The sequence below is a fragment of the Cupressus sempervirens genome, chromosome 11, assembly GCF_028749045.1.
Source record: "Cupressus sempervirens isolate cs-2001-9-10 chromosome 11, ASM2874904v1, whole genome shotgun sequence".
Taxonomy (NCBI): domain Eukaryota; kingdom Viridiplantae; phylum Streptophyta; class Pinopsida; order Cupressales; family Cupressaceae; genus Cupressus; species Cupressus sempervirens.
The window spans coordinates 311,764,326-311,783,476 of NC_143128.1; the positions used below are offsets into that span (position 1 = coordinate 311,764,326).

General features: G+C 32.0%; 1 protein-coding gene across 1 annotated transcript; it reads left to right on the forward strand.

The window, feature by feature from the left end:
- Window positions 1-4,388: 4,388 nt before the first annotated feature.
- On the forward strand, window positions 4,389-4,904 carry LOC149529372 (SKP1-like protein 7). The gene has a single exon (XM_089808139.1). The coding sequence runs from the start codon at window positions 4,389-4,391 to the stop codon at window positions 4,902-4,904; it is 516 nt and encodes a 171-aa protein (XP_089664265.1).
- The last annotated feature ends 14,247 nt before the right edge of the window (window positions 4,905-19,151 follow it).

Genomic DNA, 19,151 nt, shown 5'->3' on the forward strand with positions numbered 1-19,151 from the left:
AAATTGTAGGGGAAGGAGAACACAAGGTTTCCTAAGCAAGCTTCTTAGTTAATTAGAATTCATGGTAGTTTCTTTATGTAGCTTCCTAAATTCATGTATTTTAGGGTTGGCATGTTTTAGGGGAAACCATTGAAGCCACCCAAGTATTGTTTAGAAAAATATGTGTTGATTGAGATATGTTCATATGTTGCTAATGTGGACAAGAATTAAAAGGTTAGGAAAGTTTTTGGATGTGTATTTACTATTAAATTGGGTCATTGTCATTGTAAGTTCGTTTAAGATACCTTTAAGCTAGATTCTAAATTGAAAACTATGAACTTTAAGCCCTACTCTACCCAACCTAAATTTGATAGTAAATGCCTCGCCTTGTAAAAATTTGAACTAGACCCCTCATTCATCCATAAACCTTAAGATGGAAGATTATTAGGTAGATTGGGATGATGAATTTGAAGTTAGGAAGAGGTAGTGGTCTATATCTACTTTGAAAAAATAATATAGTTCAAGCTACCAATGGAGATTTCGAAGACTAAAGAGATTGAAGATGAAGAAATAGTTGATCCAAATTTTGTAGAATAGGTTGAAGCCATCGCCATATCCGAATTGGATTGATACAAAATAAAAGAAGATGATAGGTCCATGCAAGGACCGTTTCAATCATTAGCAAAACAAATGAATGGATTAAAGAGAAAAGTAGGCTAAAATTGAAGGAAGAAAAATAAATACCCTAGATATATTCAACTAGTTCTAGTTCCACATTTCCTCACTTATATACTAGTAAAATTGTACCATTTCCTTCTATAGGCAATCATGAACTTGAACCCAAAGTTGAACTGGCTATGCAAAAATCAATTCAAATTCAACCTTTATAGTGGATTACCCCTTTCTTAGAGCAAAAAGAAAAAGGTGGAAGAAAAAAATTATGGTGGACTTGAATAAGGAGCAAGGAAAAGGAAAACCGACAATAGGATACACTACGAGAAACCCTATAGGAACCATGTATGAGGGGAACAAGCAAATAATAGAGGACATTAATACTCTAATCTCGTTGGCAATTGGAAATCCATGTGGGTTCTAAACACCTTATACTAAGGGTAGTTCCACCACACTTAATCGGTTCAAACTTTCTATTAGCAAAGTAAGGGGAATAGTACCTATGACTATTCTAGTAGAAGACAGGGTCAACAAATGTCTAGGTAAGACACCCTAAAGAAAAACACCCAAAGTTGAACCTACAATTGGATTGGATGAGAAGATCGAGAATTGGATGGTTGATGTGTGCAAGGTAACTAACTAACGGCAATAAAATGGATAAAATGTTGTGAAAAGACCATATAATTGAAATAACTCAACTTGGGTTTACAACTAGACGAGAAGACATGCAAATTTTCAATGCTAGCAATCAGCAGATTGAGAGTGGGATTTGGAAAGACTAGAAAGATAAGGACCTAAATCAATCTCTACAATTGGTGGCTGGATATATCCATTCCATTCAAAATCCTAATGCATTGGCCCTACGAAATGCTCCTTCAGCAGTAGACATCACATCCCTTGCCAATCAATTTTTTTAGATCAAATGAAGACAAATAGGATTTTTCTAAGGTGTTCAACAATTGGATAGACTCATTAATGGGCAATTGAGCTAACTATATATACAATTTCATCAAAACTAAGGCATAGATAGAAAAACATATTTACCTAGACTCATTAATATGATTGCTGAACTAGAGTCTTAACTCAAAGACTAGGAGATAGAGAAGGTCAAATTAGATGAATATATCATATAGATCAATAAGATTCAAGTCTTCAGTGTGGCCAAATTCTTGGTGGAGGAACCCAATGCTGATATTAGTACTAATTTTCAATTTGTAGCTAGGGCCAATTTGGAATGGAGGAATGTAGTTATTGAATAGGGTTTAGATAAATCATCAAACCTCTTAAAATAAATAGAGTGTGTCAAGAAGATCCTAGATAAAGAAATAAAATGCATTGATGTCAGGATAATGGAGAATGAGAATCAACTTGACAAAGGAACTAAGGAAATATTGACCAATTTCCAAGACAAGATGAAAATAATAAAAGAAATCAAAGAAATTTTAGTGAAAGATTTCACTACCATTGCTCAAGCTGACTCCATGATAATCATTTGCAAAGACCACCTGGAGGCACATGAAAGGAAAATGCGTCACATTCATATGTAAATGACATATGGAAGCTAAGACAAGATCACCTAGGAGTACTACATAAAATTAATTGATAAGGTTCATGGTTGCATACAAGGAGTGAAAAGAAGTAGGTGGAGGTCTTCCTATAAACCAAGATCAAAAGGATAATCCTCCTGCCATAGCTAGTGGTCTAGATAAATATTTAAGGGCTAATGGAAAATAGAGTGCTACTTTTCTTTTGATAGTAATTTTAGAAAGTTGTACTAAAACTATGGTAGTTTAGCAACTCCTAGAGGATTCACTTATCAAAACTAATTTTGAAGCCCTGCGTGACTATTTTAATATGTATCTAATACATTGAGAGGGTTGTCTCTTTGTTTAAACATAAAAACTTATACATTTTATATTCTACTTTTGATATATTTGAAATTTTATATGATGTAATAGATATACTAGATCTTATGGTTTTATAGATCTGAATTAGTTGAACAACAAATCTTATGGTTTATGAATACATGACTATTTGTTTTCTAATGGGAGTGAATAAAATGTGATGTTGGTTGTTATTTCATCATGTGATATTTTCTCATCTAAATTAGTAGAGAGAAGTCATTTAAGTTAGCTAATCTTGGTGATTTCATTGTGGCAATTGGTCATGCCGCTCATTATTATAGTGAATTTTGAATGATTTTTAAATTTGCACATTCTTTTTATGGGTTGTTCATATTTTTGCCTTATACTTTCTCACTAAAAGTATCTTTTTCAATTATTCTTTCGTAATAAGAGTTGATTGCATATATCTTGTAAGAGAGTTGGATATTGTAGATGGAGAATTTGCTAGTAAAGAAACTCAATTGTTTTTTTTCTTAATATTGGAAATAGACTCATCATTGATTGAAATTGTGAAAGAGAATAATTGAACACTAACAAAACCTTACCTTTTATCAGTAATTGCTAATAGGCTAAGTACTATTGTATCTCTTTTTGAACTATATTTTAACTCATACTCCATCATTATCACCAATATTCTTGAATAGTATGTCTTGCTCCTAATTATAAGAAAGCAATCCATAATGAAATTATAAACTAAATAATAAAATTTAAAATTTAAAATTCTACTCTTTACCACTTCAACTCTCCCATGTAATGTCATTCATGGCCCATATCCATTTAAAGTCTGATAGGTGAAATATGTTAAAACAAGATAATTAATAAACACTAGATAATAAGATGCATTTTTAAAAAACCATAGGAAAAAAATAAAAATTTAAAATTCATAGAACTAAATTCTAGATTGAAAAAAATGTAGACTAAAATTATTGTAAATTCAAATTTGAAATAGCTAAATTAAATATTAAAAAAAAAACATGGAAGAGAAATATATAGACAATTCTGAAATTTTTTTTGGCCATGGCACAACTTCGACAAAATCTTGTGTAGGATTTCAGATTTGATGATTAAGTACTTAGAAAATTAGTATAAATTTAAAATTGAAATAGTTAAATTTTAAATTTTGAAAAAACATGGAACATAAATATATAGAGACAATTTGAAAAACATTTGGCCATGAGACAACTTCAACGAAATCATGTTTAAGCTCATTCTTACTTTAAATCGTTTATAAGAAAAAATTACTTTCTTATCTTAAAAATACATTAAAATTCTGAAAAATATTTGACCATGACACAATCAACAAAGTCATGTTTAAACTCATTCTTACTTCAAACCATTTATAAGAAAAAATTACTTTCTTAACTAAAAAATACATTAAAACTAATTATTAAAAATGTAACAAAGAAAAGTTAATTAATGTAATACATAACAACTGCTGATTTCTGCACTCATCTATTGAGATTCTGCACCATCACTTCTTCACTTATGCACTGATATCCTTCATCATCAAACTCCGACTATAGTGATAGGAATTGTACCCAATCATGCAATGCAATAAAAACAAAGACTACTCAATCATAACTACCAAAACCATACATTTGAAGAAACCCTAGTTGAGGAGTTCGTTTGCCAGTTACTAAATGGATTAATTCCCCAAAGATCAGTTATCGAATCATACCCTAACCGACATAGTGTTTCATCATCTTCTTCCAATCACAATTCCTATATAAGATGAACCGCCTATCCTCGTAAGAACACCCACGAGAGCTTTTGTTTCTTAGATTGTCCAAGTTGCAGAGCTCTGTGGCAGAATCAAATAGTTGATCAAGAGCAATGGAAGGCAAAAGAGCGACTCTGAAGACATGGGACTCCCAAGAATTCGAAGTGGACGAAAGTGTGATGATGCAATCTGAATATCTAAAAGACTTCATCCCAGAGCCCAACAATGACGAGAGAATTTGGAAGGCAACGTCAATAGTAATACCATTGGAGAACACCTCTGGCAGAATATTGGAGAAGGTTCTAAGTTATTGCAAGTATCGTGCCACTGCCAAATCCAACAATACGAGCGAGGAGGAAGTGAAGAAATGGGAAGCATCATATATTGATGAACTCAAAGGGGATATACCAACATTGTTTTGTGTTCTCAAGGCTTGTCATTACCTGAATGTGCATCATCTTTATACTTTGTTAGCGCAAACTGTATGTGACCTGCTTGTTGCATGTGACACACAAGATGACGTCCATCGATTTCAATGTATAGATGTTGATGATATCACTCAAGAGATCGCCAACATGTTCAACTTTGTCCCACCCCATCACGAGCAAGACAAGATGGCTCTTGATTAACAATTTTGATTTGCATTTCATGTTAGTGTTTTATAGTTGTCTTCTTTTCTGCAAATGCTCACTTCAGTTGTGGGCTTTAACCGATTTACATCTTCTGAAATGAACTCAAGATTTTTAGTGTTGCTTGAACTAGGTTGATTCTGATATGATTAAAAGTTCTGCCTATTTCTGTTTTGCTTCTGTTGTTTACATAGAATGTAAACCATACCTTTACTTTATCTCTCATTAATATACAAGATTTTTTATGGCAATATCTAGTAGATGATAGATGAAGAATTGTGGAATAAATATGTCCAGTATGGATTTATACAGCTGTGTAAACAAAATCATCTAATTAGTTGATAAGTAGGAGATAATTTCCACAGCTAGTCAAATTGTGATATGAATATCAGGATTTACATGTGTGATTTTGAGTCAAACTCGATGACCCATGTTTCAAGCTTGCAAATGGGGTTGCAAGCTTTGAGTTTAACTATGGAGGAAACTCTGTAGTTAAGCGCGCTCAGGTTGGAGTAGTACTGGGATGGGTGACCTCCCGGGAAGTCCCGGTGCTTCACCCCTATGAGCATCACCTAGATCCAATGAGTGCTAAGTGTTTCATTTATTCTCATGAGAGATGGATTCATGTTGACTCACTACTCATGAAACATGGGTTATCGCTTCTAAGCTAGATTAACTTAAAGCATATGTTAGATTAACTTAAAGCATACGTTAACCGAATGAAGATTTAGTTGTACAAAAAGTGGGCATTAATTTTAGAAAAAATGTATTTTTGATCAAGATTGAAAAACAGAGAGAACTGATTTTGTTGAAATTTTAATATTTATTCTTTATCATCATTTGAACATTCTGTCTAGAAAATAACCTAGGCCTTAATTTTAAATCATAAATGGAGGTTTATTTCTAAGTAAGATTAGTTAGAAAAACTGAATGATAAAAATCCAAAATATTGGTATATGCTATTGAGCTGAATGAAACTCTAACGTTTGGCATGTTTTTGTGCTGTCCGTTAGAGGGGATGTGCATAACAATACTCTGGGGGATGTGCATAACAATACTCTGCTTTTTTCTTATTTCTTGTAATAATCGTGATGATCCCCCTCCTTCGGCTGCTTGGTCATAGGGTGATCTTATATCCCGATCCCCTTTTTTCTATATATATTAATAGAAAGGAATTATTCATTAAAAAAAACTCACACTCAATAATTTTTTTTTTTTTTTGGCTTCCACTTCTCATCCATAAATAAAAATAAATATGAAACAATTATATTTTTATTGTCACCTTATGAATAAAATTAAAAAATTGAGTGTATACTATCTAATGACAATTTTCAGAAATATTTAAACTGAAATAATCTAAAAGAATACATAGATATTGGCCTTCTATGCACCTACTACTAAAATCTCTACTTAATGCTCAACACATATATTCCTTAGATGATATAGATTGGGACATGCTAATAGCAACTTTTTTTCCAAAGGGCTGGGGTAACAAGATCACCCCGATCATCTATTTATTCTTAAAAAATATATACACATTAAGATTTTAGTTTAAAATTTCTTTGTCATCATTTATTTATAGTTTAAAAATTATTTATTTATAAAGATTTTAGAGTTATAAAATTAAATATTGATATTTATCATTTATATATACTCATTCCATCACAGAGGATAGACAATATCAACTTAATAACTTCTCAATTATATATTCATTTTATCTAGAAAAAGTCAAGTGTCTTCAGAATTTTTCTTCCCTGCATATTTATGTCTCCTTTCAATTTTCTCCCTAAAAAATTATGAGCATAAATTTTTATAGATAAAAAATAGTTCTCTATTAAAATTTAATCAAATTTGTGTTGCAACTTCCTAGAAAGGAAAATAACAACAATTTCTGAATTAGAATGTATTTTTATTTGAAAGAGAGTGAGTTGGGTAAATAGGGTATAGAGGGTGAGGGTCTGTTTAGGATTGGTGAGAGGGGGAGAAGGGATGGTGAGTGGATGATAGTGGGTGAGTTGGTTGTTTAGCGTTAACAAGTGAGTTGGTTCTTTAGTGTTGAGTTGTTTGTTTAGCGTTAATGGGTGAGTTGGTTGGTTGTTTAGCGTTAATAGGTGAGTTGTTAATGGGTGAGTTGGTTGTTGAGCGTTAATAGATGATGATAGTGGGTGGTGAGTGGATGATGATAGTGGGTGAGAGGGTGAGTTGGCGTGAGAGGTGTTGGCAATACATGACACATTCAACATCATTTGCATAACAAAAGCATTCATTTGCAGGCTGACACATTTGACATCATTTGCATAACAAAAGTATTCATTTGCAGGCCCAAATCGAATCCCATTTCAAATTACTTTTCTTTACAAAGAAAGTGTTGGATTGAAATGTGATAGATACCATTCATCACATTTTTGTGTAAATGTATCCACAAGATGTCCAAAATTAACCTATACATTTTAGTGCATATGACAAGAAGGTGATGAAAGGGCAAAATTAAATCTTCTAGTCCTAAAAAGTGTAGGACATCTTTTTCCAAATCATTGTAGAAAATATCAATGCTTATACTCTTTTCTTCAAGAGTGTCTACTTAATTCCCAAGTCCACTTTAGGGGTTATAAGTGTGTTTTCACTTGACACTTTCATTTTCAAAGAATTTCATGGACCTCATTAGGCATTGATGCCATGTTATCTTGGTATTTACTAGGTATAAATCTCAAAATTTAAGTCAAATGAGAAGAGAATTAAAATCACAATGTTTCACTCTCTCTTCCCAAACTAGCATTTACTCTCTCTCCCCAAACACTTTTTGGGAAAAGTTAAGGTTAGAAAGTTGGAGTTGGGAGATTAGAGTTAATGGTCAACATTATTACTCTCTCCTTGAACCTATATACACTCTTTCTCACCAAACCTTATCTTTCTAACAAGTTGGAGCTTGAATTTGAATTTTGGCCAAAACTTTTGCCCTAATCCTAACCCAGACTTTGAAGAGTCCCAACCCAAAATCACATATTAGAATACTACATCTTGAAACTTTTAGGAAACTATATTTCCAGATATAGCCAAACCATGACCTCTCATGTGTGTCAAATGAAGAATCTCACTGCAAAGAAATATAATTTGAAAATAGCATTCAAGAAGATACATGGGAAGTTCATGAAATTGCTTGTAATAATGGAAAATCAGGACAATGTGCAAGAGAATAATAATTGTTTAATAGTCTCCAAAGCTTGAAAAGAATGAAAAATACATATGGCTCACGTGAAGATAAACTCCTTAGCTTTTCCTAACATGGACCAGGCATAGTAAATGTTTAGCAAAATGCTTTAGGAAAGATATCACCTCTTGTAATGGGATGAACGAATGCAGGGAATGGAGAGGAGTATAAAGGCAATTTGATTGAGATTGATCAGTAGAAAATTACCCCCATCACCAACTTCCTTATAGATCCCGACTCTTCATGAAGCCTATACATATTGTTTGTTTGGAGTCTATTGTAAATCAGCAATATTTTTAACAAGATGAAGAGATCTCATCTCATAGAGTGGATTTAGAGTTTCGGCATCACTTGAGAGACATCTATCTTAATGAAACCTCATCTAAGCAGTGGAGTGAATCTTAAGATTTGTTAGAGAGGGAGCATCTATAAAATAGTTTCAAAATTTGTAAGTGGTGAGGATATTACACAGAGAAATGACTGGAGATATACACGCATGTACAGCCAGGGAGCATAGACCGAGCACATGAACTTCTTGGCTGAATTCCACAAGAGCATTTCTCTTCTAGCTCAATTCAATGACGAAGCTCATAGACTTTGGGTTCACATTCAACTTGGGAGAATCATAGAATGGGTTTGATAAGTCTTGGAGAGGTGACACATGATGGAATTGATCCCCAAATTTGGGAAATCGATGCATGTGATTAGTCTTGGCTGTAGTATTTCAAATGTGCATTAATCTTACCAAGCTTAAATGATGTGAGTCTGCCAGAAGCATTGGAAGAAATTAATTGGGATGATGACGTCTTTGAATTGGAGTATGGACAACACATATGAGCAATTTAATATAATGCTTAATATATGGGCAATGGAATCACAGTTGGAATAATTATCCGCATTCACCCCTATCTGTACATAAAACATATCTTGAGATGCCAATTGTGTCCCGGTTGCTACCTTGGGATCATCTTACATGATATTCTTCTGATGCCAATTAGACTTATTATCGATACTACTGAGTAATAGAATGGAATGTTAGTGAAGAAGAAATTCCAATTTCATCAAAGATGCCTACACATAGTAGGAAATGCATGGAAATGCTATTGGTGATCAAGACTTGATAGGCACAATGGACTAGAACTCACTATTCAAAAGTGTGAGCATGAATAAAAGTGTATGGGTGTGGAAGACTATAGTGGCAAAGTTGGTAATTTGCCCTTTCTTGTTGTAGGATCTCTATTACCTTGTGGAGGCTTACTATAACTCATGAGTTAGAATGGTTAATAAAATGCTTTTCAAATGTCTAAATACTAACTTTTTAGGTAGTTACAAATCTAAGGGGTAATTGTTAGGTAGTTACATTCTAAAGCCTATAAATATAAGGATTTGTTAATGTAATAGCGGGGGAGACATTTTTGCAAAAGGGAAACTATGGATTAATTTCTTTACAAACTTTTGGATTTTTATCATATATAAAGTGTTTTAGAATTTGTACATCTTCAAAGATATAATAAAGAATGCATTTAATTGTATGTCTGAATTGTGTTCATGATTTGATATTACAAAGTTTTTGAATGTCAATTTCGTAATCTCTTTATGTGTTGTTGGAATCCATTAGTCTTTCTCATTTATTTAATTGGTTCGAAAATATGCATTCCTTTCTTGGTATCTAGACAAGAATGTCTTGAAATAACTTATATTTTCATACATCAAGATTTGTTGTTCTTATTTTGTCATCGTTGTATTTGTACCTAAACCCCTTCATAATCATTATCATTTGTGAATCCCAACTAGTATTTGTATGTCTACTTTTGAGGTTCATGTTAACCATTTTCCCTAGTTCTATTATATATCTTTTATACATACTTTTAGGTGAAAAGTACACATTAATACAAATACATCCATCATGCAAGAGAGTTACCCCTCTCAAAAGAAGAGGAAGATTGCAAATTGATAGTGATCGGTTGTAATCTCTCCAACTTTTGGTAGAGTTGTCACTTCTCATAGGGTGAATAGGGTTAGTTTTAGAGGTAGTTTCACAGTGAAATATATTTACCAACATGCCCATAGTATGTAAATAATTATATGCTTCCAATGTCAATTTTTTTTCATATTATCATCCTTTTATTTAGAGATTATTTTTCAAATTACTTCAAGTAGTTCATGTAAGGGCAGTCATATAGATTATTGTCTTCTTGGGATCTACCATATCTTGTGCCTTATTACACATGCATTTATCTACTTAAGTTCTATGTGTATATGAGAAATATGTTAGCAAGTAATACTAATCTATTAAAAAACAAAAGCATTAACTAGCATATAAACCATAACATAAATGAGAGACTAAAGAGAAAACACCAATTCGAAATGTGAGCCAAATGAATGGACTCTCCCAATGGGGTTTAGCTCCTTGCTTGGTAGATGGGTCTAAATATTGGGATGTATGCTCAAGGTTCCCAAAAACTAGCTTCAATGGAGATGAAAAATGGCAAATTGGTAGCTTTGTGAGCTCTCAATTTGGCATCATAAGGGTATGGTTGATGGTTTTTGGCTCTCAAAAGGGCATTATAACTTTAGCTCCAAGATTGTCATTGAAATGGCTTGGGAGGGGATCCAATTTATAGGCTAAGGGCTTGAGGGATGGAGGGCTAAGATGCAAGGAGAGATGAAGGCTTAAGGAGGGCTAGGATGCACTCAAAGGAGAGCACATAGATTGTGCTTGTTTAGCACCAATGGGAAGGTGACACTTGTCACAAGGAGGATGAGTGTGAGAGGGTAGGGTAAAGGGTTGGTTAAAGGCATGATGAGTGGGGTTGAGTATGTAAGAGAGATGTAAGAGGAATGAGTGTGGAAGAGGGAAGAGTGTGGAAGATGGGTGTAAGAGTCATGAGTGGGCTTGTAAGAGTCTTTTATGGTTTGTAAGAGCACTCATGACTTGGTGGTTGGGATTTTTGAGGGGAGACTTTGGTTTGGATTAGGAAAGTCTTAAACTTGTTTAAGGAATGTGACAACATTAGGGGGTGGATTAGGCTTGGGTTTAGGATTAGATTAGGGATGTTAGAGATGTGCAAGTGGATGGCATTAATGAGTGTGGGTGAGTTAGTGGCTAATCTAGGTTAGTATGGGTGGATGGGGTGGATTAGGCTAAATGGAGGATTAGGGATAGGTTAGGGGTTTTTGGATTTGAGGATTTTATTTATCAAATAGATTTATTTAATAAATGGGGATTTTTGGAATTAGATAGAAGAATAGGATTTAATTGATAAATGATAGGTTATTTGATTTATCAATTAGGACTATAGATGATTAATTAAATTAATCAGCTAGGGGATGGCAAATGATTAATTAAATAAGAATTTAATTAATGATGCCTTTAGAGATAACTAAATAGGATTACTAAAGCAGTGTAATCAAATTTAAGTGTCTACACTATGGACAAGGGGCATTGATGTTTGTCTTTATTTTACATCTACCTCATGATTTGTCTAGAGATTGGTCACCTTACAAAACTATTATATACTATATGTGCTTCTTGATCTTGGTTCTTTGACATGCCGTCCTTGATGGTCATATTTTTAAGTTTCCTATCACCTCACCTTTTTTCCATTAGGAAGGTTCTCCTATTGGTTATTATTCTTCCTTGATTTGATGGAGTAACCTATGTATACAATATTTTTTCCTATTTACTAGGTAGATGTAGTATTTTTCTATGATTGCATTTGGGTTAGATGGATCATTTACCATATGAAGACTTTTCTTTTCATTCTTATTTTAGATGCTACCTTCCATGTTCGATTGGTTAACTCATCTAACTTTTTTTTTTATTCTATATATATATATATATATATATATATATATATATATATATATATATATATATATATATATATATGTTTGAGCTTAGTTGTTTCTCTCTTATTTTTATCTTATGATTCAAGTAGTGTCATTTGAGGGCACTCATGAAGATTATAGTCTTCTTTACCCCATGATTGATTTATCATCTCTTTAGGCTTTCGATATCTTTGAGTTCAGTTGTTTGTCTTTGTTTACCCCCTAATTCAAGAAGTGTCATCTAAGGGATCTCTTTCTGATTATAGTCTTCTCTACCTAGTCACATTATATTACACTGGAGGTTCTTCAAATCAATAGTAACATTTTGACAAAATCATTACATTTTGTTCATGCTTCAATGGTGTTCTTTATGATGATTCTTTTGTTCCCATTTTTTGAGACATTATCTACTTTGGTAGTTTTTGTAGTCCTTCACTAGTTCTTTCAAGGATTTTTCTATCTCTTCTTGGAGTAGAATTTTTCTAATGAAGTTATTCTTATTTCTCTAATTTACAAAGATTTGATTGTGATTTGATGCCTCATTAGGCCATGTGAATCTTTCTTCATTGTATTTTCCTTTTCTTTTAGTGCATTTTTCATAGCTACATTATGAATCTTAAGGGGGTGTTAGAATAAAGTAATAATTTTTTTATTATGTCATCTTAACTTGATCATTAAGTTACCTTTACTTCTCTCTTAAGATAACAGTTTATGAAATAGTGATATTTAATAATCATAATAATGATTAAATGATTAGTTTTTAGGGTTTCCTATTTTAGGTTATCACATCCCCTTTATAAGGATTGATCATAATAAAAAAAAATTCATTTGTTTGATCTAATAATATAATCTTTCATATTTTGAGGCCGAAAACCTTTCTTTTCTATTCTATTCTTCCCAGTGATAGGATATCTTTACATGTAAGTGATCTTGGCCTCATAAAGTTGGACCAATAACTTGTATATTTATTCAATAAAAACATGAGAGTTCTATCTAAACATATATCTAGTTGATAATCATTTTACTACTCCTAATCACATCATAGGACTTTATAGCTAACATTAGGTACTCTCATTGATGTAAAAGGTAATCAATTAGACAAAGGATTACTATAGGATATTATAACACTATGTAGTATTGAAGACCCTAGTATATTTGAACATAATCTTATTGTATAAGAATTACTTAGTCTTATAGGCATATTTATGTAAATCTCATTATTAAGATGATTCATAGAGCATAATAATTAGGAAAAAATAATTAGAAGAAAACCTAGTCTCAATAATCCTAGTATGCTAACTACAATTCCTAGTACCATCAATTATCTTTCAAGGTTAGAGGGGAATTACAAAGGACGTTGTTGTTGATATAAATAAGTAGTTCATTTCTACTCTATAGATGGCTGAAGAGGGCACACGAAATGACATGAAAAACACTTAAATAAAGATGGTTTGACTGAAGAGTGGCTATTGAAACTAAAGAGGAGAAAATTAATATCTAAATGAGCACGGTTTCAACAATAACTAATATAGGTAAAGTAATGTGAAGATCATAAAATTATATGCCAAAGAAGATTAATTTTCTAATAGTTATTAGCATAAATATATAAAATAAATAAGTTATATGAAACTGCTTATGAAAAATGTGCATTTTCAAACTATAATAACATTTAACTATTTGAAATTGCATCTTTTTGTATTAATTTGGTGACATAAATTAGGCTTGTGTGGTAAATTTGCTAGACGTTAATTATTTCTGTTTGCACTAATGTACATTGTTACTAGAATAGTATCATTATTTTTGTGATTAAACTTATAATGTACTTTTAGAGAGTAGACCTTTCATTCTATTTTTAGCACATTTCTTATTAACTTTTTAAAATTTTGCAGCATAGGTGATAAATTTTGTAGCATAGGTGATGTATATAGATTAAACAAAAAAAGTGTAAGATATTAGTAGAATGTCTTTTAGTGATACACCAAATAGAATTACAAGTTTGATGTAATGTTGAGGTTTTAACAAACATAATAAAGAGATGCAAGAAAGAATCATCGTGAGTTTCTCATTGTATAGATGATGAGGTGGAAGATGAAATATATATGGAGCTTTATGCAATATGTTCTAAACACCCAAAATTACTCCTCAATTCATATTTTTCAAACTCTCAATGGAAAGGGAAGGTCATTGGTGAATGATATATCAAACAACATTCTTGGCACTTATGGAATCATTATATCTTTGAAGTTAAATGCGATGACCATTAATTTTGTATTATGTTTAGGTTGTCATATGAATTATTTCAATTTTTATATAAATCATTATATGAAGATCTTAAACAAGGTGAAGACCTCTATTTGTAGAAACATATATCAAGAGTGGGGTGCCTCCTTTCTATTTAATATTTTCATATTTCTAGTTGGAATGTTTATGTTAAGATGAGTGAACATTTTTTGGTGTTGAAAGTCAATAATTGCAAGAATTGTTATAAAGTTTATTAATGCTATGTACAATAATCTTTGAAACTATATATAATGACCAAATAAACATTCAACACTCAAAATTGCAAAGATTTTTATTACCAAAAATAGATATTTCCAAATTGTTGTGGGGTTGTAGAGGTAACTCATGTTTATTTTGAGCTTCTAGCCAATTCATGTCCATTCCATTGGTATGATCATGACCACAAATATAATATGTCCTTATAAATAATTATTGACAATAATATGCATTTTATGGATGTTTTTATAAGTTTTCCTAGATCTATCAATGATGGTAGATTCCCAAGAAATTCTTCAATCTATAGGCTATGTGAAGGTGGAGAGAGGCTAAATGGAATTTCAATTTATATTGTTCCATCAAATATAAGAGAATACATTATTGGAGATAGTGGATATCCATTATTACCATGGTTGATCACACCCTTCAATGGACCTACAATAGATGATAAAAAGTTATTCAACTTTAACCATCTTCAACTTGTCTTGTTGTTGAACATGCATTTGGAAAACTAAAAGATATTTGGAAAAATTGAATTTAAAAATCTCTACCAATGTTTCAAAGATTATTTTTGTGTGTTTTATTTTCCATAATATTATATTGACATATGAAAAAATGATGGCGAGGCTAGTGACTTTGATGACCATGATCTCTTTTCCTGGATCATCTTGAATGACCTCAATCAAATTCATTTTGTAATAAAAATATTTTTCATCACAAAAACTAATTTTTTTTTTTTGCTGAAGACTTTTGAGATCTTATAATTTGTTTTGGAGTGTGGATTTATTTATTTTTGTGTCATATATTTAAGATCTAGTCATTTCTGGTATTCTACATCTATATTAGATTCACGTTATAGTAAAACACTATTTTTTTCATAATTGGATTCACTTTCTAATTAGAAGATAAATTCTAAAAACTCTTAATTTCCATTATATTATTTGGTATACTTTTATATTTGATTATATAATTATTTTTCTTCCAATGTCTCTATAACTAATGGGAAAAGATGAAAGCTTTCAGAATATTAGAATGGAGTGTGATGTGTGATGTTTGTATGAGAAATTTTAATTTTTTTCCCTAATGCCTATAAACTTTTGAAGAGTTAGAATAGGAAAATAATTTCAATTATAATCGGTTTCTATAAAAAAGAAAATAAATGATGCAACATAACAACTATGTTTATACAAAAGTTTCTAAAATTAAAAAGAAAATTTTAAGAATAAAATTAAATTGAAGTTAACTTAAAAAAAAGAGCTGAATCCACCTACTCCATAAAATGTTCTTTAAAATATAGAGCAACAATTGGTAGAAAAATTAAGCTTAGTTGTCTCAAAAAGATCTCCTCTTGATCACTTATTTGTACTTCTTGAAATAGTATTCAAATAATTAAAATTATATAAAATAGCCTCAAAATCACAAACTACAACTTTATTACAGGGACTCACTCTCTTCGTAATCTAGGAAATCTTGGTGATAGGGGAAGTATTCATTTTGTATGATGGAAAATATAACAAAAAAAAAAATAATGTGATGTTTCATAAATATAATTCTATTAATATTTTCAAAAATATTGTATTTTATTCTGAAACTTAAATAAGCATGATAGATATTCACAAATAATTATGGAGACATACATATATTTATATTATAAATATATAAGATATTATTAATTAGTTTAAATATTATATAGATATGATAAATGTTTATTAATAGATATTAAGATATATATGTAATAAATGTTATAAATATTGGTAGTTACACATTTTCTATTAAGACTAGAAATTGCACCTTTGTGTGCAATGGATACGCCAAAAAGTTATGGAACACCAAGAAAATAATGTTTTGATGTATTTATTACATACATTTATATAGTGCATGATGTCAAATTCTAGGTCATTAATAAAATGATATATAATGTCTATGTAATAGATGTCTCAATCAAGAATTAGCATCTACAAATCTACTATTCATTTGTCTAGTTAGATATGGATAGACATGAAATGAGACTCAAAGAGAGAGTAACATACATACTGGAGAAGGACAACCAATAGTTTGCTTTACTTTTGGTTTTGTTCTTTGTTTTGGTTTCTAGCCTTTGCCTCGTAGCCTCGGGCCTTTTGTCAGTTTTTGGCTTTTAGCAGCAGTCTCATGTTAGCTGGACTTTTTATTTTCCTTTTTGTTATGCTGTAAACTTTTGGGTTTAAAGATCCCTGTAAAACCTATTTTACTTAATCAAAAACATACATATGAGGTGATAGTGAATAGAGGGAGACATAGGTAGAGATTGTGTGTGTGTGTGTGTGTGTGTGAGAGAGAGAGAGAGAGAGAGAGAGAGAGAGAGAGAGAGAGAGAGAGAGAGAGAGATTATCTTATTCATGTCTAAGATTTTTAGAAATGGTTTCTGTTGGTGTTTTAAAACATTATAGGCTTTAAATTACCTCGATGAGAATATGACACATCTAGGGGCAACTAACTCCCATCTTTAAGACATCATTTCAGACATCGGGCCAACTATAAGGCTAGACCCTTCTTCTACTTTAGGCTCTGCAAAACCTAGGCGGGTAGACCTCAGATTCAATCAATATGGTACCAGTGCAAAGACATACTCCTGAATCTATTATAGCATATTTAACCCTTATATCTCCTAATGAATCATGTAATAACACAGATCTATAGTAGCTAAATGCAAATCTATGACATTCATAAGTTGAGTGAGGGCATTCTATTTAGGTTCTTCAACATGAAAGGGAAAAATTGTTTGATTAATGATGTTGATTCAACAAAACTTCAAATATGCAACAGTATAACAAGTGATCCTATAACTGATTAGTGCTTAATCCATTGGACAATTCCATGAATTTAATACATACATCTATGATATCAGGACATATTCCATATACCCAAACATCAGATCTATCTAATCACCTTGTGATTCAGACATCAATGTTCATTTAGACCTCATTCTCATGAAATATCCTTCTCAAAATAACCAGAAACTCTATCAAACATATCAAGTATTTTACTTGGCCCTTTGTTCCAATAGTAACATACATCAGACATACAACCTAAAGGGGATCCAAATGGATCTCAGATCTTTGTTCCAAGACCACATAAGACTTACAGATTACTGAGACATGAGACAAGAACCAGAATGAAACTAATGAAATTCTTGCTCATTTCCTTGAAACAATACAATCAAATGCATGAAATTAAAACATGAAACAACCTAATAGATCTGAATTATTTGTATTATCTCTACAACTGCTATTCACATGAGAGAATTATGCTGAAGAATGGTGTCACAGTATTGGGAATACATCAAGACTGGAACCAAAACTTGGTATCACAGCAATGAGCAAATTTTATCCAAAAAATTGGAACCTATACAAAACATGAGAAAGAGAATGATATAGGATAAAGGAATTCCCAGATTTGTTGTGAAGATGACATGTGTCCACTTGAAAAACCTTTCCTGGCAGTGCAAAGACTCTCTCTAATCTCTCTCTCCATTTGATCTGATTTTAGTTTTCATCATTTCTATTACTAATATGAAAATATCTCTTTCTAAATGATGAAAACCTTTTAAGTCACTAAAAATTTGAAAGCCTATTGAAATGCTGGTAAAAATTTGAGTTTTTACTGATTAAATTTGATCAAAATTGACCCCAACTACATTTTTACCATATGTTACTGATCCTACAATTGCATTTTCAATTTTAGCTCATTTCATTGAGAAGGCCCCAAATTTCACGTTTCTAGCTATAACTCAAACCCATGAATTCCTATGTAGAAATGAACTCCATAAACGGAAAGCTCATCTTCTCATGATTCCGACGATATATAATATTGCTATGTTAGCTTCTCAAAAATTTCTTAAAAGTCAGTTTGAAAAATGTCCCTCTAGTAAAAACTTTGGCTGCAACTTCAAATTTTAAATTTTCAAAAAAATTAAAAGTTCTAAAGTCTAACTTCAGAAAATAAATGCCCTTTTGAAATTAAAAAAAGCTTTGACGTGCATTCATTTGAGAAAATAATAAAATATTATTTTTTATTATTTCCAAACTTTCTCCTATCCTCTAAATTTGGGGTCAAACCTTCGTTGACTGAGTGCCACATGTTGCTTCCTGATTTGTCGACCTTGCCATCGAGCGCCATGTGTTGCTTGTTGATTGGCCCGCCTGTTGCACTTGCCACATCACCATCTGAGCAGCGCCCGTCGACACGTGTTAGTCTCCCACAATCCCACATTCCTTAACAATCTTACATGTTCATTTTGTGGGATTGCACAGATTGTCAGATGAGGACACGTGTCACAATCTTGCGCTTCACCTCTGCTCCTGCTCCTGATTGCCACATCACCATGCCCATGACCCGCTGCCATGTGGCATGATCCTGCATACTTTAACTAGTGCTTTAACTAGTGCGCATCTTGATCTTGTGGGCTTGTGCCCACTACATGATGTGAACACATGGCAAAATTTGGATGCATTCCCATTCTTGGCATCATGTCAACTTGCATGCATCTTTGTCTAAAATTTATGACATTATTGCCACCACATGATGTGAACACATGGCAAAATTTGGATGCATTCCCATTCTTGGCATCATGTCAACTTGCATGCATCTTCGTCTAAAATTTATGACATTATTGCCTCCAACTGTCACGTTCAAGTTGACTACAGGTCCCATTCAACACATCATGGCCTTCA